At 41.5% G+C, this 23,052-nt stretch overlaps 2 protein-coding genes across 8 annotated transcripts in view; one reads left to right on the top strand and one right to left on the bottom strand.

Annotated features, from left to right (window-relative positions):
• Positions 1–1,945: 1,945 nt before the first annotated feature.
• Positions 1,946–5,644, bottom strand: PDZD11 (PDZ domain containing 11). Of its 2 annotated transcripts, none has more exons than XM_006082907.3 (7): positions 5,549–5,644; positions 4,189–4,288; positions 3,651–3,734; positions 3,326–3,382; positions 2,903–3,001; positions 2,366–2,426; positions 1,946–2,221 (listed from the first exon to the last, which is right to left on the bottom strand). In XM_006082907.3, exons 2-7 carry the CDS (start codon positions 4,273–4,275, stop codon positions 2,187–2,189), a joined length of 423 nt encoding a protein of 140 aa, XP_006082969.1. In that variant the 5' UTR covers positions 4,276–4,288; positions 5,549–5,644; the 3' UTR covers positions 1,946–2,186. The 2 variants fall into 2 exon arrangements, with proteins under 2 accessions (XP_006082969.1, XP_023620267.1); XM_023764499.1 differs by having other exon boundaries at positions 5,479–5,617.
• A 122-nt stretch (positions 5,645–5,766) lies between these two features.
• Positions 5,767–23,052, top strand: part of KIF4A (kinesin family member 4A) — a 175,038-nt gene continuing 157,752 nt past the window's right edge. For 3 of the 6 annotated variants that reach the window (XM_023764490.1, XM_023764486.1, XM_023764465.1), the window contains exons 1-7: positions 5,826–6,049; positions 6,164–6,304; positions 6,416–6,530; positions 16,838–17,028; positions 18,486–18,578; positions 22,232–22,398; positions 22,636–22,730. In XM_023764490.1, the coding sequence (XP_023620258.1) occupies positions 6,185–6,304; positions 6,416–6,530; positions 16,838–17,028; positions 18,486–18,578; positions 22,232–22,398; positions 22,636–22,730 (781 nt within the window). In that variant the 5' untranslated portion in view covers positions 5,826–6,049; positions 6,164–6,184. Of the gene's footprint in view, positions 6,050–6,163; positions 6,305–6,415; positions 6,531–16,837; positions 17,029–18,485; positions 18,579–22,231; positions 22,399–22,635; positions 22,731–23,052 lie in introns of all 6 variants that reach the window. The other 3 variants (XM_023764470.1, XM_023764481.1, XM_023764474.1) reach the window with 3 other exon arrangements.

The raw sequence follows: 23,052 nt of genomic DNA, 5'->3' as shown, positions 1-23,052 counted from the left end.
CAGCAAAAGAAACCATCAACAAAACAACAAGAAAGCCCACTACATGGGAGAACATATTTGCCAATGTTATCACTGATAAGGGTTTAATCTCTAACATTTATAGGGAACTCATACAACTCAACAAAAGGAAGATAAACAATCTAATCAAAAAATGGGCAAAGGACCTAAATAGACACCTTTCAAAAGAGGACATTCAGAAAGCCAAGAGACATATGAAAACATGCTCAAAGTCACTAATCATCCGAGAGATGCAAATCAAAACAACAATGAGGTACCATCTCACACCTGTCAGAATGGCTATCATCAACAAATCAACAAACGACAAGTGCTGGAGAGGATGTGGAGAAAAGGAACCCTCGTGCACTGCTGGTGGGAATGCAGAATGGTGCAGCCACTGTGGAAAACAGTATGGAGTTTCCTCAAAAAACTAAAAATGGAACTCCCATTTGACCCAGTGATCCCACTTCTAGGAATATATCCCAAGAAACCAGAAACACCAATCAGAAAGGATCTATGCACCCCTATGTTCATAGCAGCACAATTCACCATAGCTAAGATCTGGAAACAGCCTAAGTGCCCATCAGTAGATGAATGGATTAGAAAACTGTGGTACATCTACACGATGGAATACTATGCTGCTGTAAAAAAGAAGGAACTCTTACCATTTGCAACAGCATGGATGGAACTGGAGAGCATTATGCTAAGTGAAATAAGCCAGTCAATGAAGGAAAAATACCACATGATCTCACCCATTTATGGATAATAAAAACCATAATAAACTTTTGAAGAAAAATATATACAGAGGCAGAGCTGCTTTGAACAGACTGTCGAACTACAGCGGGAAGGCCGGGGAGGGTTGGGGGACAGGAGGGGGGAGGGTAAGAGATCAACCGAAGGACTTGTATGCATGCATATAAGCATAACCAATGGACATAAGACACTGGGGGGTAGGGGAGGCCGGGGGATTGTCAAGGGCGGGGGAAAAAAAAAAAAAAGGAGACATATGTAATACTCTTTGTAATACTTTAAGCAATTAAAAAAAAAGTTTCTTATTCAGATGGCCACTTGGGGGCAGCAGAGCAATAGGAACAGAGTAAAAGGGAATTTCCAGGAAATACAGAGACTGCTAAATGAGTTCTGCCTCTAGCTCTGCTCACAAGGATGTTGCCACCTAACAATGGCACCAAGCCTCCTCTAGAAGAAGTACCATAGCAGAGCTGGGATGAATTTACAGGAAGAGCCAGAACTTCCTCATAGAGATATAGCACTACTATTGTATTTAGAACTGAAGACTTATTTACCTTACTTAAAATTTCAGATTTCTAGGCTCCATCTCAGACCAACAAAATCACTCTCCAGGGGAAGGGCCTGGAAATATATATTTAAGCTTCCCAGGATTCTTTCAAAGAAAAATTGGGATTTTCATTATTGGGGAATTTCATCCCATGCCTCATTAGAAAAGTTTCTATTCTGAATGGGTATTTTGAACATGCCAATGGAAATGACATAAAGTGTGGCCTGGAATCTCTAACAAAAGATTGTAACTAAAGGACTAAAAACATGGCAGAAGGTTATTTAGGAGCTGGGGTGAAGAAAAGGGGGAAGTCAGCTGTCAGAATTACTCAACCTACAAGTTGGAAATTGGGAACGAATTTCTTACTGTTATCCCTGAAAATAAATGCACCTAAGCCTCTCCCTTAGTTTATGTTCCAGATCAAAGAATCAGGGAAAGGAGAAGACAGAACAATATTAAAATCCCCCAACCCCCGCAGAGAAATGTTCAAAGATCACAGAGGAAAGGGCAGGTTTCCTCCAGTACTCTCCACCCTATACCATTCCTCAGCTCTACTGTAGCTAAGATTTCCCAGCCTCCCTGCTGTTCTGGGCAGATAGAGATAACTGTAAAGTAGGTATAGTGTTGCTCTGTTACATCCTGTGACTCCTATCTTTGAAAGAGCTTTTATTTTTGTCTCAATAGCATTTTACACTCAATGAGTATCATCCAAAAATCACACCAACATTTCTTCAGCATGGCATTTTACTTTTTGGAGGAGAGAATAGGAGGGAGAGGAGGGAAAACAGGGTCCTACGGGAGTCTCGGAAATGTCTGAGACTATGTGGCTTCCCTGAGGCCTGCCCAGCTTGTCCTAGAAGATTTCATGTGAAGGGCTGTGGGTTGCAGCTCTCTAGTGCACAGTCCTCTCTTTTTGGCGATGATAATCTGGGGAAAAGAAGAAAGGAGGAAAAAAGCAGGTTATTTTGAGGCCTGAGCTCCCGACTCATATAATCAGGGCTCTAATAATCAGGACTTCAAGAGTTTCTACCCAGGGCCCTTCCAAGTAAGACAAAAGAGAGTGACACTTACTGTAGGGAAAGAAGCGGACACGCATACTGATTTCACGAGCTGTCTTCAGGATCTCAACAGCCTGAAAGGAGCAAAACAGCTGGTACAAATGAAGATATGACCCAGGAGAGAATCATAACAGGAGGAAAGTCATTTGCCACTCCAACCTTCTGGGTCACTAACAGCTGCTTCCTTCTGGTACACTTCCTCAGGAGAGATTCTTTCTTACCAAGTTACATACAGATTAGGCTAATCCTGTCCAACTTGTCCTACCTGGGATCGCTTCTTTTTTTTTTTTTTAAATATATTTTATTGATTTTTTTACAGAGAGGAAGGGAGAGAGATAGAGAGTTAGAAACATCGATGAGAGAGAAACATCGATCAGCTGCCTCCTGCACATCTCCCACTGGGGATGTGCCCGCAACCCAGGTACATGCCCTTGACCGGAATCGAACCCGGGACCCCTCAGTCCGCAGGCCGACGCTCTATCCACTGAGCCAAACCGGTTTCGGCCTGGGATCGCTTCTTGCCTCACCACAGCCCAAGTGCTGTGCTCACCTTGCTATGCTCAATATCTTGGAAATCCACATCATTTACAGCTAGGACTTGGTCCCCTTCCTGAAGTCCTGCTCGATGTGCATCAGAGTCTGGGATCACCTGTTGGTAAGGAGAGAATATGTCTGATTGAGGTGGGGTAATTTCAAAGACTGTAAGTGAAATTAAGTGCTATCCAAATGTAAGGTGCTAGTGTGTGTGTGTGTGTGTGTGTGTGTGTGTGTGTACGCACACACACACACATGTGCGTGAAAATGTAGGGAAACAGATGCTTGCCAGGTGGGAAGTTTTAAGTGGGAAAGTTTCCTCATTATGCCCCATTCTAAGAGTCTACTAAATCATCCTCCCAGGCCCTGGGACATCACAGTTCTGCAATCTGATAACAAAGGGAAGTAGCTATCCATATTGCCTACCAGGTACACGCACCTTGGAGATGAAGATGCCTAGCTGGGAGGCCTTTCCTCCTCGGATGTTAAATCCCAACTGCAAGACAAGAGCACAGAATGGGGGCTCAATATTGACAATAAACACAAGAATATCTAGTAGCATCACTATATGATAGCTTGGCTATGTGTCCCTCAGAGAGAAGTCAGAAGTTGTGGAAATGGTACCTCAGCTTTTCTGCCCAATAAAGGTAGTTTCCTTACCTCCCTACCTGCTTCCCAATCTGTAATCCCAACCACAGCTAACTTCTGGGTCTGGTGTGAACAAATCTAGCCTGGAATAAGACATCATTGTTCCATTAACTCACCTGAGCTCCAGGGGGCTTCTTTAGTGTGACGATTCGGGGCAGAAACTGGGTCAACTCATTGTTGTAGTCTGGGTGGTATACTCTCTGCAAGACACAGCAACACCAGAAATCTTACTACCAGTCTTAGATTTTATAACCATCTTCATCTGGAACACAAATGTATCACCCTGAAGTCAGGAAAAGGTAAAGTCATGGCCTTAGTTTAAATAGAACAGATAACACTGTCCAAATGGGTAGGTGGATACCTTGGGGAAATGCTAGTAGTCCAGTAGCTCTCCACTTCTTTACTTTGACAGAATGGAAAGCAGGGCTCTGAATTTTCAGAATTCTCTGGTATGAATGTACTCTGGAAGGAGAATTCCATAAGAATCTTCCAATGGGCCCAGTTGCTCAGAATCCAATTTCTGGGTCCCTTGGCTACAACAAAGGCTAAGAATCATTCTCTATTGAGTTTTCTAACCCTGCTATCCTACCTTTCATATATCATCCCATGCCCAAGGGGGAAAATCAGTTATTCAAGAGTATAGATGGTTCCCACCTCATGAGGAGGAATCCATGCTGGGGGATTCTCATAGGCAGGCAGGAAAACCACTGGGTAGTCATCATAAGGAATCCGGCTGTCCATCTCCGGCAAGGCCCTAGAATGGAAAAGTGAATCAAAGCTGACAAAGATGGTTCAAAAGGGACAGCAGCCCAGCAAGTTTCAGAAAACAACTCCGACCTAAGGCTTTCACCTATGGTATCAACCCACTTCTAGGTGATTGATTGGTGGAAAGAAGGAAGAAAGAAGATGGAAGAAAACAATGAACTTTGCTGGATATCTGGATGCCAAGCAACCTTCTAGGTCCTCTATAGAGATGATGTCCTTTTTCACAACCTGCAAAATAGATGCTACTCTCTTCAACCTAGAGAAGAGGCAAGCAGGATGGCATCTACAAAGATCTGTCTACTTTCAAAGTCCAAGGGAGTGCTGACTCCAACTATCCACAGGTGTTGTAGGTGGCAGGAACGGCACCAGGTGGTACACCCATGGGGTCAGATGGTACCCAGGTTCAGCAACCTTGGTATTTGAATTCTGGCTAAGAAAGAATTTACAGTCAAGACCGAAACTATAAGAGAACATTTATTTATAAAATCACAACGTAATGGAAGAAGTAATTTGTAGAAGAGGTGGGCTTAGGAAACAAGTTATAGAAGTAAAGGAAGGGCCCTTGGCGCTTGGAAGTGAGGAAGATAATGGTGAGGGCGGTGGAGGGGTAAAGGGAAAGGCGCTGGAGTGCTCCCAGGAGGGAGAGAGCACTGGGTACTCTGTCCTAAGGGTTTTCATGGTGGAGATTTTAGGGGCGGTCCAAGGGGAAGATCTCAATAGACTATTCAGCAGTTTTCCAGGTGTTTCTTTCAGGGTCTAGGTCTCTACTGATTGACTGGATGGCACCAGAGGGGGCGGGGGGCTCATTATCCAATGAAGCTGGTCCTGAGGTCAGCTGTGGCTGCTTTTGTTGCTTATCTGGGCTTGGAGATGAAATAAAACTGAGGCTTAGATGTTATCTCTAGGGAGGAAAAGTCAGGGGGTCCAAACCGCTTGACCATGGATATGCTAGGGGAGGAAAGGTCACCCTGGGGCAAGGTCCCACCCTACAATTGTCCTTTGCTGGCACCCGGGGCTTTCCACCCTGGTGCCCTTCCGTACCTGGCCCTTCCTCCTTGCTCTGCTCAAGTCTAACTGCCTACCACACAGGGACGGGAGGCAAGGCACCGCCCACATTCCCTAGATGTGATCGGTAATTGTGACGGTCCCCATATCAACCCTTCCTTCACCACCTGTCACCTTCAAATCCCCTCGCCGCCTCCTGCCTGAGCTCCGCGCATTCTAAGACGTAACTGCCCTGCTATCTCACCTGCCAACAGGCCTCAGCCAGCGCAGGTTTTCCTCACCGCCAAATCAGCCTGAGAACCGGAAGCAGATGCTACGACGGGTCCCCAGGGGCGGGATCAACGTGAGGCGCGCAGGCCCACCCCTTCCTAAAGCGTTTGCGTATGCCGACGTGCGTGCACCTCCCGCCGGCTGTCTGCGCTCCGATTGGCTGGCGTCTCCAGGGCCAATTTGAAACTTGGCGGTTAAATTTCCGGTTAGGACAGGGCAGCGGGAAGACAAGAGAAGGTACGTTCGGTTTGGCGAGTGAAGAGGAGACACCTTAGGAACTGCCTTTCCCGGTACCCTGGGGCTGTGGGTCTTTGTCGTCGCCTCCGCTAGGGGTTTTCCTTTCCATTTTAGACAACACTTCGCTGTTTAATTTAGAGTATCGGGCTGCCGGGCCGTCTCGTGGCCAAATCCGAGGGAGAGTGACTCCAGCGGCTGCGACCCTGCTGAGAGAAAGAGCTGCGTCACCTACGCTGAGGTTAGTAACCCATCCCCTATCCCCTGCGGAGGATCGGGACTAAGGAGAACGCTCTCCCACCGCTGCCAACCCACCGAGATTCATCAGCAAGCCTCTTTTCTTTTTTTCCGTCAGAGACGGTGCTGAGGTAGGAGCATGACGGAAGAGGTGAAGGGAATTCCTGTAAGAGTGGCACTACGATGTCGCCCTCTGGTTCCCAAAGAGATTAGTGAGGGCTGTCAGATGTGCCTTTCCTTTGTACCTGGAGAACCGCAGGTGCGTAACACAGTCCCGGGCCTGCATCGGAACACCTCAGGCCAATGGACAGTGAGGGGTGTGGTCTGACCTTTCATCTTTTTATTCCTCTTTGTCTCCATTATTCTCTAGGTGGTGGTTGGTACTGACAAATCCTTCACCTATGACTTTGTGTTTGACCCTTCTACTGAGCAGGAGGAAATCTTCAATACAGCAGTAGCACCACTCATAAAAGACATATTTAAAGGTGAGACTATTTCATTCATTAAGTGGTTCTTGAGCATATGTTATGGTACTGTGCTTGGATGTTGTAAATACAGGAATGGATGAAACATGAGTCCTGACTTCAAAAAGTCCCCAGTCTCTGTATCCTTTACACTAGTTTTGTACTGTATTTGCTTTCTGTGGTTCTGCTCATCTTTGATATCTATATATTTCATTAATTTTTAGAGAGTGGGAGGTAGGGAGGGGGAAAGAGAGAGAAAGGGAGACATATATTTTTGTTTGTCCTGGAACCTTATTAGTTTCTAAGCTCTTTGATGGGTGCTGATGATAATTAGTGTGCCAACCTGCTCGAGGCTCAAACATTGCAAGACCTGTGGAAGGATTAAAAAATGAATAATAATAATAGCTTCCAGGCCCTGCAGGAGTGCAAAATTTAGGGATAGGAGTAGAAGTAGATGACTACACACATAATTTTTGATGCATAAAAAATTGTTAAACTTTTTGCACCCTTCTTTAAGGAAAAGTATTTTAGGAGTTAAAAATATACAATAGAATCAATCAGTCCTGCTCTAGAAGTAGCAGTGCTTTTATACAAAGTGGATGACACTAACTATTTGGGGAATCCAGTGAATTTCACAGCATAGGGAACCTTTGAGATAAGTCTTGAATGATGAGTAGAATTCTTTTGGGTAAAGGAGATTTCCTAAAGTCCCTGAATACTCTGGCCAGTTACTAATCTTTATTGCAGAAGTGAAGCCTTTAGTGTTATTGAAGACCATAGCAGGGCTCTGAAGAAAGGGGCAGTGCCTAGGAGGTCTTTAATTATTATTCTAGGACAGTGCTTATTCAGGATTCAAAGCAGAGGGCTATTTAAAAGAAGTAGAACCATGACATACTAGTCCTATAAAGTTGAAAAGGACATTTACATCATCTAGTCTAGCTTTCCTTCCAAAGAAAAATGCTTTCTAGCAATACCTTTGTAAAGTGAACTTCCATTATCTATTTAATTTCTTTTTTGTACAGGGAACTCACTGACTCACAGTTGATCAGTTCTCAGACAACTCTAATTGTATTAGTTTATACTGAGATGAAATTTGCCTCCTGGTAATTTCTACCCAGTGATGTTAGTTTATCTCTCTGGAGTCTAGAGACTTTAGACCTGTGGTCGGCAAACTGTGGCTCATGAGCCACATGCGGCTCTTTGGCCCCTTGAGTGTGGCTCTTCCTAAGCCTTAGGAGTACCCTAATTAAGTTAATAACAATGTACCTACCTATATAGTTTAAGTTTAAAAAATTTGGCTCTCAAAAGAAATTTCAATCGTTGTACTGTTGATATTTGGCTCTGTTGACTAATGAGTTTGCCGACCATTGCAGTCTAGACAAACAGAAGTCTTCTTCCAAGCCACAGCTATTCACATTTTTTTTTCACTTTTTAAGTGATGTCATGACTCTGAATACTTGTTTTAAATTTTTATTTTTATTTTATTTTTTTTAAAAATATATTTTATTGATTTTTTACAGAGAGGAAGGGAGAGAGATAGAGAGTTAGAAACATCGATGAGAGAGAAACATCGATCAGCTGCCTCCTGCACACTCCCTACTGGGGATGTGCCTGCAACCAAGGTACATGCCCTTGACCGGAATCGAACCTGGGACCTTTCAGTCCGCAGGCCGACGCTCTATCCACTGAGCCAAACCGGTTTCGGCATACTTGTTTTAAATTTTTAAAAGTGATAATCTCAAACTTATAGAAATGTTGCAAGAATAGCATAGAAAATGTTTTTCCTGAACCATTTGAGACTAGTTGTTGACCTGATGCCCCCTGAGTACTTTAGTGTATATATGCTTCTAACATGGACTTTCTGCTACATAACTACAATATGACTATCAAAATAATAAAATTAGCATTGTTATAATACTACCATCCAGTCCTCAGACCTCATTCAAGTTTCACTAATTGTCTCAATTATGTCCTTTATCGCAGAGGGTCTAGTTCAAATTCACATGTTATATTTATTTGTACTGCCTTTGTAGTCTCCTTCATTCTAAAATTTCTTCACTCTCTTTTTGATTTTCATACTCATGACACTTTTGAAGATCACAGGCCAGTTATTTTGTAAACCATTTCTAATTTTTGGTTTGTCTGATGTTTATTTCTGATTAGATTCAGGTCCTCTTTGAATCCTGCCAGTCAACACATGATTTTGTTTTATTCCCATTACTGTTGTTCATTTTGAGATCTTGATGGAGGCTTTAGCAGGGGGGTGCAGCTACTCATGTAACCTTGACCGGAATACAGTCCTCTACTCTATCTGGGAATGTTCTCTTCAACCAAGCTTGCAGCTTCTGGAAGGATGCACATGGAGCAGTGAGGGAGGAAGAGGACACCTGCCTACCCAGCCAGATCAGCCAAATCAATGGTGTGATCAATGGTGTGACAGATGTTGCAGCCAGATGGCCCTCACATCCTGATGTTCATTTTAATCATTTGATTAAGGTGTTATCTGCCAGGTTTCTCCAGTAAAAAGTTAATCTTTTTCCTATTTACATATTTGGAAGACCAAATTCTAATTATCTTCTCATTAACCATCTTTCCTTTCCTTTAGCCATTCCTGAAAAAAAAATGGTTTCCAAAGCCTTCACTGTCTGGGCATCTTCCTTAGTATGTACCTTTACAGCTTAGTAAGAGTACTATACTTCTACTTTCATATTTTTAAGTTGGGAAACTATGGTAATTAAATTATAGTCTTTAGAAGCAATATAATGTAGAAAATGATTCCAATATATATGTGTTTGGTTAACATTGCTCTGCAAGACAAACTAGTATTTTTCAGTCAGCTCAACAGTACCTTCTTGTACTCTGAACTCTCAATACCACAGAGTGCTTTGTAAAAAAATACTGCAACTTGGTTTCCCCAGTTATTTCTATACTGTAGTATTGCAGAAGATTATGGAATGTTGTTCTCTTGACCCATAGTCATGCCATACTATACCATACAAGGTGATACTAGCATTCTACTAGTAAAAATCTCAATTTAACATCTTTTTTTTTCTTTATTGATTAAGGTATTACATATGTATCCTTATCACCCCATTGTCCCCCCCCCCCCCAAATCCTCCCACTCATGCCCTCATCCGCCTGGTGTCTGTGTCCATTGGTTATACTTATATGCATGCATACAAGTCCTTTGGTGGTTAATCTCTCCCCCTTACCCCCAGCCTCCTCTACCTTCCCTCTGAGGTTTGACGGTCTGATCCATGCTTCTCTGTCTCTGGATCTGTTTTTGCTCATCACTTTACATTGTTCATTATATTCCACAAATGATTGAGATCATGTGATATTTATCTTTCTCTGACTGGCTTATTTCACTTAGCATAATGCTCTCCAGGTCCATCCATGCTGTTACAAATGGTAGGAGTTCCTTCCCTTTTACCGCAGTGTAGTATTCCATGGTGTAGATGTACTACAGTTTTTTAATCAACTCATCTGCTTATGGGCACTTAGGCTGTTTCCAAATCGTAGTTATGTTAAATTGTGCTGCTATGAACATAGGGGTGCATATATCCTTTCTGATAGGTGTTTCTAGTTTCTTGGGATATATATTCCTAGAAGTGGGATCACAGGGTCAAATGGGAGTTTCATTTTTAGTTTTTTGAGGAAACTCCATACTGTTCTCCACAGTGGCTGCACCAGTTTGCATTCCCACCAGCAGTGCACAACGGTTCCTTTCCTCCACATCCTCGCCAACACTTCTCGTTTCTTGATTTGTTGATGATGGCCATTCTGATAGATGTGAGATGGTACCATATTGTCGTTTTGATTTGCATCTCTTGGATGATTAGTGACTTTGAGCATGTTTTCATGTCACTTGGCCTTCCTTATGTCCTCTTTCAAAAAGTATTTAAGTCCATTGCCCATTTTTTTATTGTGTTGTTTATCTTTTGTTAAGTTGTATGAGTTCCCTATAAATGTTGGAGGATAAACCCTTATCGGAGATAACATTGGCAAATATGTTCTCCCATGCAGTGGGCTTTCTTGTTGTTTTGTTGATGGTTTCTTTTGCTGTGCAGAAGCTTTTTATTTTGATGTAGTCCCATTTGTTTATTTTCTCTTTAGTTTCCATTGCCCTAGGAGCTGTATCGGTGAAGGTATTGCTTCGGCATATGTCTGAGATTTTGCTGCCTGTGGATTCCTCTAAGATTTTTATGGTCTCCCATATTACGTTTAAGTCCTTTATCCATTTTGAGTTTATTTTTGTGTATGGTGTAAGTTGGTGGTCTAGTATTATTTTTAGCATGTGTCTGTCCAACTTTCCCAACACAATATTGAAGAGACTGTCTCGTCTCCATTGTATGCTCTTGCCTCTGTTGTCAAATATTAATTGAGCATAGTGGTTTGGGTCACTTTCTGGGTTCTCTATTCTATTCCATTCCACTGATCTATATGTCTGTTCTTGTGCCAGTACCAAGCAGTTTTGAGAACAGTGTCTTTGTAATACGGCTTGATATCTGGTATTGAGATCCCTCCTACTTTGTTGTTATTTCTCAGAATCGCTGCAGCTATTCGGGGTCTTTTTTTATTCCAGATGAATTTTGGGAGAGTTCGTTCTAGGTCTGTGAAATATGCCATTGGTATTTTAATGGGGAGTACATTGAATCTATAGATTGCTTTGGGTAGTGTGGACATTTTAATGATGATGATATTACCAGTCAGTGAACATGGTATGTTCTTCCATCTGTTTATGTCTTCCTCTATCTGATTTTTCCAGTGTCCTGTAGTTTTCTGAGTACAGATCTTTTAGCTCCTTAGTTAAATTTCTTCCTAGGTACCTTAATTATTTTGGTGCAATGGTAAATGGGATTGTGTGTTTTTTTTTTTAAATCTCTCTTTCTGTAAGTTCACTATTGGTGTGAACTTAAAAATGCCATAGATTTCTTGGCATTAATTTTGTATCCTGCTACATTGCCAAATTCATTTATTAAGTCTAATAATTTTTTGATGGAGTCTTTAGGGTTTTCTATGTATAGTATCATGTCATCTGCGAATAATGACAGTTTTACATCTTTTCTAATTTGGATATCTTTTTGTTTCTTCTTCTTGTCTAATTGCTATGGCTAGCACTTCCAGTACTATGTTGAACAGGAGTGGTGAAAGTGGGCATCCCTGTCTCTTTCCTGTTCTTAGGGGAAATGGTTTTAATTTTTGCCCATTGAGTATGATGTTGGCTGTAGGTTTGTCATATAAGGCTGTTATTATGTTGAGGTATGATTCCTCTTTTCTCATTTTGCTGAGGGTTTTTATTAAGAAAGGGTGTTGGATTTTGTCAGATGCTTTTTCTGCATCAATTGATATGATGATGTGATTTTTAACTCTCAATTTGTTTATGTGATGTATCATGTTTATTGATTTGCGGACATTCTACCATCTTTGCATTCCTGGAATAAGTCCTACTTGGTCATGGTGTATGATCTTTCTGATGTACTGCTGGATCCGATTTGCTAGAATTTTGTTGAGGATTTTGGCATCTATGTTCATGAGGTATATTGGCCTCTAATTAATTTTCTTTGTGTTGTTTTGTTATTAGGGTAATGCTGGCATCATAGAATGAGCTTGGAAGTGTTCCTTCCTCTTGAATTTTTTGGAATAGTCTGAGGAGGATAGGTTTTAGTTCTTCTTTGAATGTTTGGTAAAACTCCCCCGTGAAGGCATCTCGCCCTGGGCTTTTGTTTGCTGGTAGCATTTTGATGACTGCTTCAATTTCCTCCATAGTTATTGGCCTATTGAGATTTTTAGATTCTTCCTGATTGAGTTTTGGAAGGTTGTATTTTTCTAGGAATATGTCCATTTCCTCTAGGTTGTCTAGTTTGTTGGAATGGAGTTGTTCATAGCACTTTTTAACAATCCTTTGTATTTCTGAGGGATCTGTTGTTATTTCGCCTCTTTCATTTCTGATTTTGTTTATTTGGGTTCTCTCTCTTTGCTTCTTGGTGAGCCTGGCTAGAGGTTTGTCAATCTTGTTTATCCTTTCAAAGAACCAGCTCTTGGTTGCATTGATCTCTTGTATGATTTTTTTTTTTGTCTTTATGTCGTTTATTTCTGCTCTGATCTTTATTATCTCCTTCCTTTGGTTCACTCTGGGCTTTTCTTGTTGCTCTCTTTCTAATTCTTTAAGTTGTAGAGTTAGATGATTTATTATCATTTTTTCTTGTTTTTTGACGTAGGCCTGTAGAGGTATAAACTTCCCTCTCAGTACTGCTTTCATTGTGTTCCATAGATTTTGGATTGTTTTGTTTTTCTTGTCATTAGTTTCCAGGATGTTTTTAATTTCTTCTTTGATCTCTTTGGTAACTCAATCATTGTTTAATAGTATGCTATTCAGCCTCCAAGTGTTAGATTTTTTTAATTGTTTTTATTGTAGCTTATTTCTAATATTATACCAATGTGGTCTGAGAACATGCTTGATATGACTTCAATCCTCTTGAATTTGGAGAGACTTTGCCTGTGACCCAATATGTGGTCTATCTTGAAAATGTCACATATGCATTTGAGAAAATGTCCCATATGCAGTTGAGAAAAACATATATTCTGTTACTTTGGGGTGAAATGTTCTGAAGATGTCAAGTCCATCTCATCTAGTGAGTCATTAGGATTGCTCTTTCTTTGCTGATTTTTGTCTAGAGGATTTATCCAGTGATGTCAGTGGGGTATTAAAGTCCCTTACTATGATTGTACTGTTGTCAGTCTCTCCCTTGATATCTTTGAAGAGTTTTTTTTTTATGTATTTGGGTGCTGCTGCATTGGGTGCATATATGTTTATCAGGGTTATATCTTCTTGTTGTATCGATCCCTTTAGTATTATGAAGTGGCCTTTCTTATCTCTTGTTATGGCCTTCACTTTGAGCTCTATTTTGTAAGATATAAGTATTGCTACCCCAGCTTTTTTTTTCATTTCCATTTGCCTGAAAGATATTTTTTCATCCCTTCACTTTCAGTCTGTGTGAGTCCCTTATTCTGAGGTGGGTCTCTAGTAGACAGCAAATATATGGGTCATGGCTGCTGCTGCTGCTCCTTGGACAAGGGCGGCCTGCTTGCCGGGCTGATGCTCCCCTTACGGGTGCAGGCTGCTTACGAGGCTTCTGCTCCTCTGATGGTGGCTGGCTGTGTGTGGCTTCTGCTCCTTGGATGGTCTTGGGTTGCTTGCGGGGCTGCTGTTCCTTGGACGTGTCCGGGCTGCTCGCGCTGCTGCTGCTTCTCGGATGGGTGCAGGCTGCTCATGTGGCTGCTGCTCCTTGGATGGGGATGAGGTGCCCGCGCAGTTCCTGTTCCTCGAACGGGGGTGGGCTGCTCGCTCAGTCACGGTGCCCTGGGCCAAAGTGATGGGTCGGCCAGAGCAGAGCTCACTTGGAAACTCACAGGAGCCTATGGCCGGTGTAGCTGGAGTCTTGGTGACCATGGGACCACAGCCGAAGCAGCAGGTCCCTGGCGTGGGTGGCTTTAGAGTCCTGGGTGGAGTCTGAGGGCATCCTCAGTCGAGGTGAGGCTGGGCTCCAAGTCACAGCAGCTCTCCCCTTCAAGAAGGTGCAGCCTCTGCGATAGAGCCGGCCACCCCTCGACTGTTTGCAACAGTAGCAGAGGCTGCCCCGCTAGGCGAGCCCAATCTGCCTGCCCCCAAATGTCCTGCGGGATCTAACTGTCCCTTACTCATGTACACACACACTCCCCTTTCGCTCCCTCACTCACACTCTCTCCCTCACTGCCGCCATCTTCCTGCCTCTATTGTTGGGTCTGGAGTGTTATTGACCCATTCGTGTATGGAGTCTTGTCTCCGGGTGTCTGGTTATGTGGCTTGCTCTCTACCACATTGACCAAACAGGATAAAATGCAATTCAACAAGACACGACACAAAGGGAACAAAACACGAATGTACAAATGACACTGATAACCCCAATATAAGTGACCACCAGAGAAAAGAGAATTAGGGGAGAGAAAAGAACACAAATGATATCAAGGAGAGAAAAAAGGGTAAGAGAGAAAAGAAAAAGAAGAAAAAGGGTGAAAGAAGAAAATATACATATTTATGTGGAGAAAACACAAAACAGATAAAGCAAAAAATGCAAACACCAAACACCCAGAAAAGAGGGTGGGGACAGAATCTGTAGAGGCCGAGCTTATATACAGAAAGCAAGCTCTTTCTGTATATAAATGAATATGGAGAGGACCTCAGTTCAGTATAGAGGAAGTAGAAAGAGGATGAGTGGATAAGAAGAAAGAGAAAGAAGAAAAAAGTTATTAAAAATAGGTTAAAATTTAAAAAAATAAGAAAGTAGAAAAATAAAAATAGATTGATGAAAAAATAATGCGAGAAGAAATAAAGAAACAAACAGGAAAAAAAAGGATATACAGAAAAAAGAGAGAGAGAACAAAATAATATTAAAATAAATTAAAAATGAAAACGAAGTGTCGTTCGTTTCCACCAAGTTTTAATGCCCCATGGGGACTAGTTTAAGATCCCACTCTTCTGTACTGTCTGCCACTTCTCAGTTTTCTGTTGGATTGTTGAAGTTTCAAGGGGTCCACCACTCTTCTGTTTGTGTCTATTTCCACAGCCTTGACTGCCAGCTGGTGGGATCAATCTGCTCACTTAGCCTATCTGCCCACTTTCAATCTTAATCTCTCAAGTGGCTGTTTCTGACAGGGCTATAGTTGGGGAGGTCCCTGTATGGGTTTCCCGGACTAAATGGCGTCTCTTCACGCCAGTCCCTGAGGGCTCTCAGGGGACTGTTCAGATTTTTTCTTTTTTGTATCCTTTGTAACACTCAGAGTGTAGTCTGGGTGTGGCTGTTTTGGTTGCCTGGAGACTGCAAGGAGGGTCTATCTCTTCACGAGAAATGGCTGCGTAGGTCCCGTGTATCAGGTATGTCTCAGTGCTAGACTCCCGGCCACCTCTCCCTGAGCTGCTCTTCTCCCCAGCCTCTCCCCAGCCTCCACAAGTCCTCAAGCACCTCAGCCATGGTGAGTATTTGTATTTGAAAGGTTTTATGAGCTGGGTTTAGCGAATAAAAGCAAAGACCAAAGAGGGGAAAGAGCTGTGCCACTGCAAACCCCTCTCCCCCCGGCACTGCGCGGCTTTAGCAGTTTAGGCTGCCTCCTTCGGACTCAGCTTCTCATGGCTGTGGGCTTAGATCTAGAATCCCCTGCCGCCAGCAGCCCTGTGGACTTCCTTTCCACAGTCAGATGTTACGCCTGTCCCCAGGGACACAGCCTTGGTGCCGTGCAGCTTCCTTCTGACCCTCTGGGCTTGGAGGTCTAGCAATTCTCTCCAGCCCAGATCCCTGATTTTACCGTCCTCCAGGTGTCCTCTGCCCTTTCTGGCTGCAAATTGTCTCACCAGCTGTGTCCACTTCGCCAATTTGGGGTGGATGTTATTCGATTTAGTTGCTCCTCCTATCTGCTCCGGGACAAGGCTCAGGACACATCTGCCTATTCTGCCGCAATTTTGTTCCTCAATTTAACATCTTATGATTTTTCAGAATATTAAGGTCTTCATTTATACAAAAAAGTTCTTTCAAAAAAAAGCAAAGGGCACATATCCAATTGAATCATACTTAAAAAGATGTCATTTCTATGAGGAGCCTGTTAATATGGTCCAGATGCAGTCTGAGAGTTCAGATAAGGAGTAGATGCTTTCATTGACTGTAAAAAGCAACTTTGCCCTGGCCGGTTTGTTTCGGTGATTAGAGCATCAGCCCTTGCACCAAAGGGTTTTGGGTTTGATTCCTGGTCAAGGGCATGTACCTGGATTGCAGGTTCCTCCCTCCCTCCCACTCTCTAATAAAATCAATGGAAAAAAATAAATAAAATCAATGGTAAAAATATCCTTAGGTGAGTATTAACAAAATGAAGGCTGTTAATCAAAGAAATACAAGTTTGAATCCCTTCTATTTATGTAGCTTCTAAGACTTTAATTCCCGTAATTTATACTTGTTTGATGTAGATAGAAAGTAGAATTATAAAACTCTGGCTCTTTGACAGTGACTTGGCCATCTTCATGATCTCAGTCATATCTTTAAGTGTTTTACTTCCTATCTTTTAAGGGCTATTAAGAGGGGCACACATTCTGGGTTTGGTATTTTTCTTCTTTGCTTATTTGGAGCAGTGCAAATTCATGACACCCATATTGCTTTTTCTCTGTGTCTGCTACTCATGAGTCCCTTGTCTTAAGAGAGCAGTCTCAATTTTGTTACAAGTAATCACTGAAGGAAATTGGAGTATATTGATTGGATGAAAATATTTGAGTACCACCATGCATGTGACTTCTGTTTTGCCAGGATACAATGCAACCATCCTGGCCTATGGACAGACTGGCTCTGGAAAAACCTATTCAATGGGAAGTGCATACACTACAGAGCAAGAGAATGAACCAACAGTTGGGGTTATCCCTAGGGTAATAAGACTGCTCTTCAAAGAAATTGATAAGAAGAGTGACTTTGAGTTTACTCTGAAAGTGTCATACTTAGAGGTAAATGATTTATCTTTAATTGTTCTGAGTTTAAATTTATCTTTGGGTAGAAAAATAAAGCCTAATCAGGTTTTTCCTGGCATGACTCAAATTAATAAATTGCATTTTTAGCAAATTACATTTTAATAAATTGATAGAAAAAACTTACTGGCTCCGTTGGATCTGGCTTCCACCCAGTTCTTTCCTCGTTGTTAGAATAGTCTGTTTAATCTGATTGTTAGAAGAATTGGCATTGCCATATAAAAAGATGATAGGAATTCTTTTAATTCCAATTTGGCCTTTAGTATGGATTCCCTATAGAGTCTGCAGTAAAATATTTGATTTCCTTTACTGTTTTGAGGTTTAAGTGATAATTCTGCTAATTCATGAAGAATGTTACAATATTTGGGTGACGTATTGAGTTTTATAGGTGATTCCTAAAACAGGAATTAAATGCCAAATTTATTCAAAGATATTTGAGTATCTACTATGTTATATAGTCCCTATTCTAGGTAATTGGGCTATATCAGTGACCAAAATAGATAAAAGTCCCTGCCCTTATAGGTGTTTTCATTCTAGTGTAGATCAGTATAGAAGTAGATTGACCAGTTATATCTAACCTCCTGACATCAAAAACACTTGTTTAGGGAACTTATGGCTTCTGGTTGGTCCTGTAGCACTGATAAGATGTCTTTAAGGAGCAATAATTAAACATATATGATTTAAGCATGCAATTATAAATTGTATGTGAATACTTCATCCTGAAGTTGAATTTTTATAGGTAAAGGAGGTTTAGAGTTGGAAGAAGGGAAGTTAAAAATCATTAAGATTAGCCTTCTTGAATCTTCATTAACCCAGTTGTGGCCAAGGTAATCAAATGAAAAAATAACTTAGGAACCTGGTATGTTAAATAGTAGGAACAACAATACTAGCAAACAAATATAGTGCTTACTATGTGCTAGTATATCCAATAATACATTATTATTATTGTTATGTGTTAATACTAGTAAACAAATATAATACTTACTATTTAAACACTTGTATATACTTAAAAGTTCTGGTTGTTGTTGAAATATCAGTTGTCAGTTCTTCCTTTTGCTTCCCACTTCCACCCTCTACTAAGGGCACATTACTTACAGTATAACAAAATGAGTGAAGGTGACACTGTTATGACACCATCAAAGAATTGAATTTGGGCACTCAGGTTACATTTTGTTATGTCTGCTATTCCTAAGAGACTGTCTTAAAAGAGCAGTCTCAATTTTGTTATAGTAATGTGTGAATTCATTCTTGCAAGTATCAGATGTTTATATATACGTTTAAAGTCCTTTTCTTAATTAAAAACATAATATGTTTGTGATAAAAATATTTTAATACAGAAAGTCACAAAGAATTTAAAAATCATCTATGATCCCACCACCCCGAGATTACCACTATTAACATCTTATTTTTTACCACTTTATTTTCAACAATACCAGATTTACAATGAAGAAATCTTGGATCTTCTATGCTCATCTCGTGAGAAAGCCTCTCAAATAAATATACGAGAGGATCCTAAGGAAGGCATAAAGGTATGTGTGTTGTTGTTATTATTATTATTGTTATTATTTAAAAGTGTTGCTCACTACTAAAATTCACATCCCTTTTATTTACCACTGTGGTTTTAAATGACTACTAACATCTTTCAGATTTTGTGTGGTCCTAATTCCCTTTGTTAATCTAGAATTCCTACATGGGATCTCTTGTGGGGAGGATGTATTATCACCTTCCTGTTACCTCTTCAAGGAATGCTAATATCAATTAAATATTTGTTAACTATTTATAGAGTTCTAAGGCTGGGCTGTCCAGTTCAGTTGCCACTAGCCACAAATGGCTATTTAAACCTAAATGAACTAAAATTGACTAACATTTAAAATTCAGTCCCTTAGTTACACCAGCCACACATCAGGGCTTAATAGTTACATGTGGCTAGTAGCTATGGTATTGGACAGCACAGATACAGAACTTATCCATGGTCATAAAATTCTGTTGGACAACACTAGAATAGACATTGTGCTAGGGTCTGGGATGATATTTAAAAATTAAAAAGTTAAATAATATAACCTTTTTCAAATTCATAAGTACCATAGGAAAAAAGCGATTACTTATTTGAGAGGTTTCCGTCACATGGTATAGATGCAGGATGTGGAGATATAGCTGAACAGAAAATTTGAGGCAAGGTTGGGAGTTTTGTATCTGGGAGTGTGCCAAATCCAGAAGCCAGTGTTGAAAACAGGCAGAGCTTGGGTCTAGCGCCAATTTGAGTATTCAGGAGTGGAGACTCTGAGGCTAGAAATGGATGAGAATAGGTAGTACAGACGTGGGAAAGCTTGGTAAAATAAGTTTACCCATCTTTCTCTCCTTTCTCTCTTCCCTGCACAGAAAATTGAAGGTTTAGGGTACAGGTACCTGAGGGGCAGGTGCTTGTGCTTCTGATTTTTTATTCCCCTTTTGGGTCCTTAAGCCATTAGCCAAGTGCTAAAGCAAGGCTTAAAGGATCAGACATATTTGAAAGCCTGATAAGCTTGGAATACAGAGGATAGGTTTGGATAGTGGGGATAACCTGGACAAAATGCATGCTATCACCAAAAAGAATGTTGGTAGTGAGCTAGCTCTTGATTGGATTCCAAGGTATTTTATATGCCCCATGCTAAAACAGGAATTAAATGCCAAGCATTATTTGAGGTGAAATTTGCAATACAGAGATGTGTAGATTTTGAACTCAGATTGGGGTGAGTAAGGACAAGTTTGTAAATATTTTTCAATTGGGATAAATGTAAGTCAGTAGAGAAAAGAATAAGGGTATTCTTGTAGTAAAGAATAGGTTAAGCAGGAAAGTAGAAAATATACTCCTAGGGGTAATAAGACTAGACCAGTCAGTCTGAATTCAGGGATATGGGTTTGGAAGTAATAGAAGATATGTTAGGATCAGATGATGAATCCAGATTAAAGAATTTAGTTTCTATTCCTGTGAATACTGTATAAGCTATTTAATACTTCTGAATGAAGGTTTGCTGTGGCTACTTTTACCAATTCTTTATCTTAACGTGTTTATCGCTCCAGCTAAGTTAACTCCTGGATGTTATCCTCATTATCTACCACAAGGCTTTGTAGTTTGATGAAATTTTAGGAAACAAGGTTTTTAGGAAGACTAAACAGAAATGGATTGAAAAGGAGAAAGACTAGGATGAGAAAAGCCAATTCGGGAAACTGCCTTTTTTTTCCGGCATGAAGTAATATGGGCCTGGACTAGGCAAGTAGAAAGGAAAAGGAAGCAATGGATTCAAAAGAAGAATGACTAGGGAAAAAAAGAATGACTAGGAGTTGGTGATAGATAAGATGTAGAGGAATTGAAGATAAAGCTGAGGTTTTGAGAATACAGATTATTAATAGAAATGGAGAAGGAGTGGATAGAATCAGTATTGGTGGGAGGAAGATGAGTTTGGTTTATAATTTAGTGATTTCAAAGTGTAAGTAGCAGACAATTATAAACAGAAGACTAGAAATCAAGGTACCAATGTAGATTTGGGAGCTATCTATAATAATAAAAGCGTAATATGCTAATTAGACCAGACATCCTTCCGAACAAAGCTGGGCTGCAAGGGAAGCCCGGGTCCCAGGTGCCTGCCGGTGGCCGGAGGGAAGCCCCAGTCCGGATGCCAGAGGGAAGCCAGTACTGGCAGCTGGGGAAAGGAAGGGCTACTCTTGCACAAATTTTCTGCATCAGGCCTCTAATATATACAGTGGGGCCTTGACTTACGAGTGTCCCGACTAATGAGTTTTTCGAGATATGAGCCCTCTCTCGGCTGATTTTTTGCTTTGAGTTGGGAGCTAAAATTCGGGTTACGAGCCAGCTTCAGATACCCCACCGCTAGTTGGCGCAGCGAACGTCACAGTGAACGCCACAACATCAGCCCAGCATCACGTGTCTCACTCGTTCACTGTTGATTTGACATAGGAGTAATTTGAGTTATGAGCACTGTCACGGAACGAATTAAACTCGTAAGTCAAGGCCCCACTGTATATATAAAAGCCAAGCAACTGGAATGACGGAACAACCAGTTGCTATGACGCGCACTACGGCAGCCAACCGGCCCAATCCGGGCCCCGATCGCCCCCCCCCAACCTCCCTCGGCCCCTTCCCCCAGCTGGCCCCACCTCCGATTGGCCCCCCTCACCCCCATTAGGGGCGGGGCTGGCCGGCCAACGTCCCGTAGTCCCTCCCCCGCGTCAGCCGGGCCCCGATCGGCCCCCATCTGGGCAGGCCGGCCAGACCCCACCCATGCATGAATTCATGCACCGGGCCTCTGGTGGGGTAATAAAATCATAGCATACTGAGGATAGCAGGGACTTACTCTAGTTCAATCTCCAGAGGCTCCAAGAGATTTTAACTTGTATAAACCCTCATAGCTAGATATAGTACCAAGCCTAGGCCCTTGTTTTTCTGGCTTCCTAATCCAGTGGAAACTGCCATGCAATTTCCCCCAGTGAAAAAATGAGGTTTAAAACAGATCAGAGGTGCCCTGGCCAGTTTGGCTCAGTGGATAGAGCATCGGCCTGCAGATTGAAGGGTCCCAGGTTCGATTCCGGGTCAGGGCACATGCCTGGGTTGTGGGCTCGATCCCCAGTAGGGAGTGTCCAGGAGGCAGCCGATCAGTGATTCTCTCTCATCATTGATGTTTCTATCTCTCTCCCTCTCCCTTCCTCTCTGAAATCAATAAAAAATATATTTTAAAACAACACAAAAAAATAAAAACAGATCAAAGGTATAAGGAGGAGCCTAGGGTTACATAGAAGAGAAAGTTACAAAGAGAAATATCATTGCTGTTTGCCCTTGCTGTCCTTCAGGCCAAAGCTTACCTTCACTTGGGGCTCCCTGAAAGGCACCTTATCCATTGCTACCCTAAAATCTAGAGAACTTTTCTAGATCTAGTATTGGCTGGCACCTTTGTTTTGGAAGCCCCTAGTGGAGATTGGAGACCTTGGTTTGCAGGGATCACATTGATCATGACTTTGGTTTGCAGGGATCACAATGATCAGAGTTGCTAGATAAAATCATGACTATTCCATTTATTAAGATTGTACTGGGACATCAATGCATTTTTTAAACCAACAATTCTTATATTTCTGATGAAGTATTTACGTATGAATCATAAGGGAATTTTTTTTTCCTTCTCTGAATTAGATTGTGGGACTCACTGAGAAGGCTGTTTTAGTTGCCCAGGATACCGTTTCCTGTTTGGAACAAGGCAACAACTGTAGGACTGTGGCCTCCACAGCTATGAACTCCCAGTCATCCCGGTCTCATGCCATCTTTACAATCTCCATAGAGCAAAGAAAGAAGAGTGACAAGTAAGTTACAATTTAAAGAGTCAAGATTTTTAATGTTAGTTCTGCTCAAGTTGATTATTAGGTTGCCTCTTTAATTGATTTGACAAATATCTGACATCAATACTCTGAGCACTAGTAACATTTGGGGCCATTTTGACTGACTTGAAAGAAAAGAAGAGCTGGCAAGTCAACTTTGATACTCAGTTATCCTTAAGATTGTGTACTATTCTCACTTGTGTCTTCCTGTCATTATCACAGGAGTAGCAGCTTTCGCTCCAAACTGCATCTTGTAGACCTTGCTGGATCAGAAAGACAAAAGAAAACCAAGGCTGAAGGGGATCGTTTAAAAGAGGGTGAGAATAACTAAGGCCACAGTTGTAGATAAAAACTTCTAGTCTCCTCCTATTGGTATTGGTGTTTTGACTGGGATATTTCAGGTCACAAGCTAATAGTACCTACAATTCAAGCTTGAGGCTGATTTCAGAAATAGTTGAAAAATTGTTTCTTTCCCTTGCACTCATTTTCTAATTAGGTATGAGATTTGGGTCTGGCCCTTGGTTTGATTTCATCTGGTCCAGGCAAGTTTTTGTTTTTGTTTTGTTTTGTTTTATCCCCAATTACTTACGATTAAAATCAATATCCTCAACTATTCACTATTCTTCCCAGATGTTGTCA

The sequence above is a fragment of the Myotis lucifugus genome, unplaced genomic scaffold (assembly GCF_000147115.1).
Source record: "Myotis lucifugus unplaced genomic scaffold, Myoluc2.0 scaffold_4, whole genome shotgun sequence".
Taxonomy (NCBI): Eukaryota; Metazoa; Chordata; class Mammalia; order Chiroptera; family Vespertilionidae; genus Myotis; species Myotis lucifugus.
Note: the sequence above shows the minus strand (reverse complement) of the source record. Positions and strands in the feature narration are given on the sequence as shown.

What these genes read in the sequence shown, in the direction of transcription:
- PDZD11 (XM_006082907.3), bottom strand. Translation starts at nt 4,275, where the DNA reads ATGGACAGCCGGATTCCTTATGATGACTACCCAGTGGTTTTCCTGCCT. An exon ending in TAGGCATCTTCATCTCCAAG is followed by an intron (nt 3,002 to 3,325) that starts GTGCGTGTACCT and finishes CCTTACCAACAG; the next exon opens with GTGATCCCAGACTCTGATGC. An exon ending in AAGATATTGAGCATAGCAAG is followed by an intron (nt 2,427 to 2,902) that starts GTGAGCACAGCA and finishes TGCTCCTTTCAG; the next exon opens with GCTGTTGAGATCCTGAAGAC.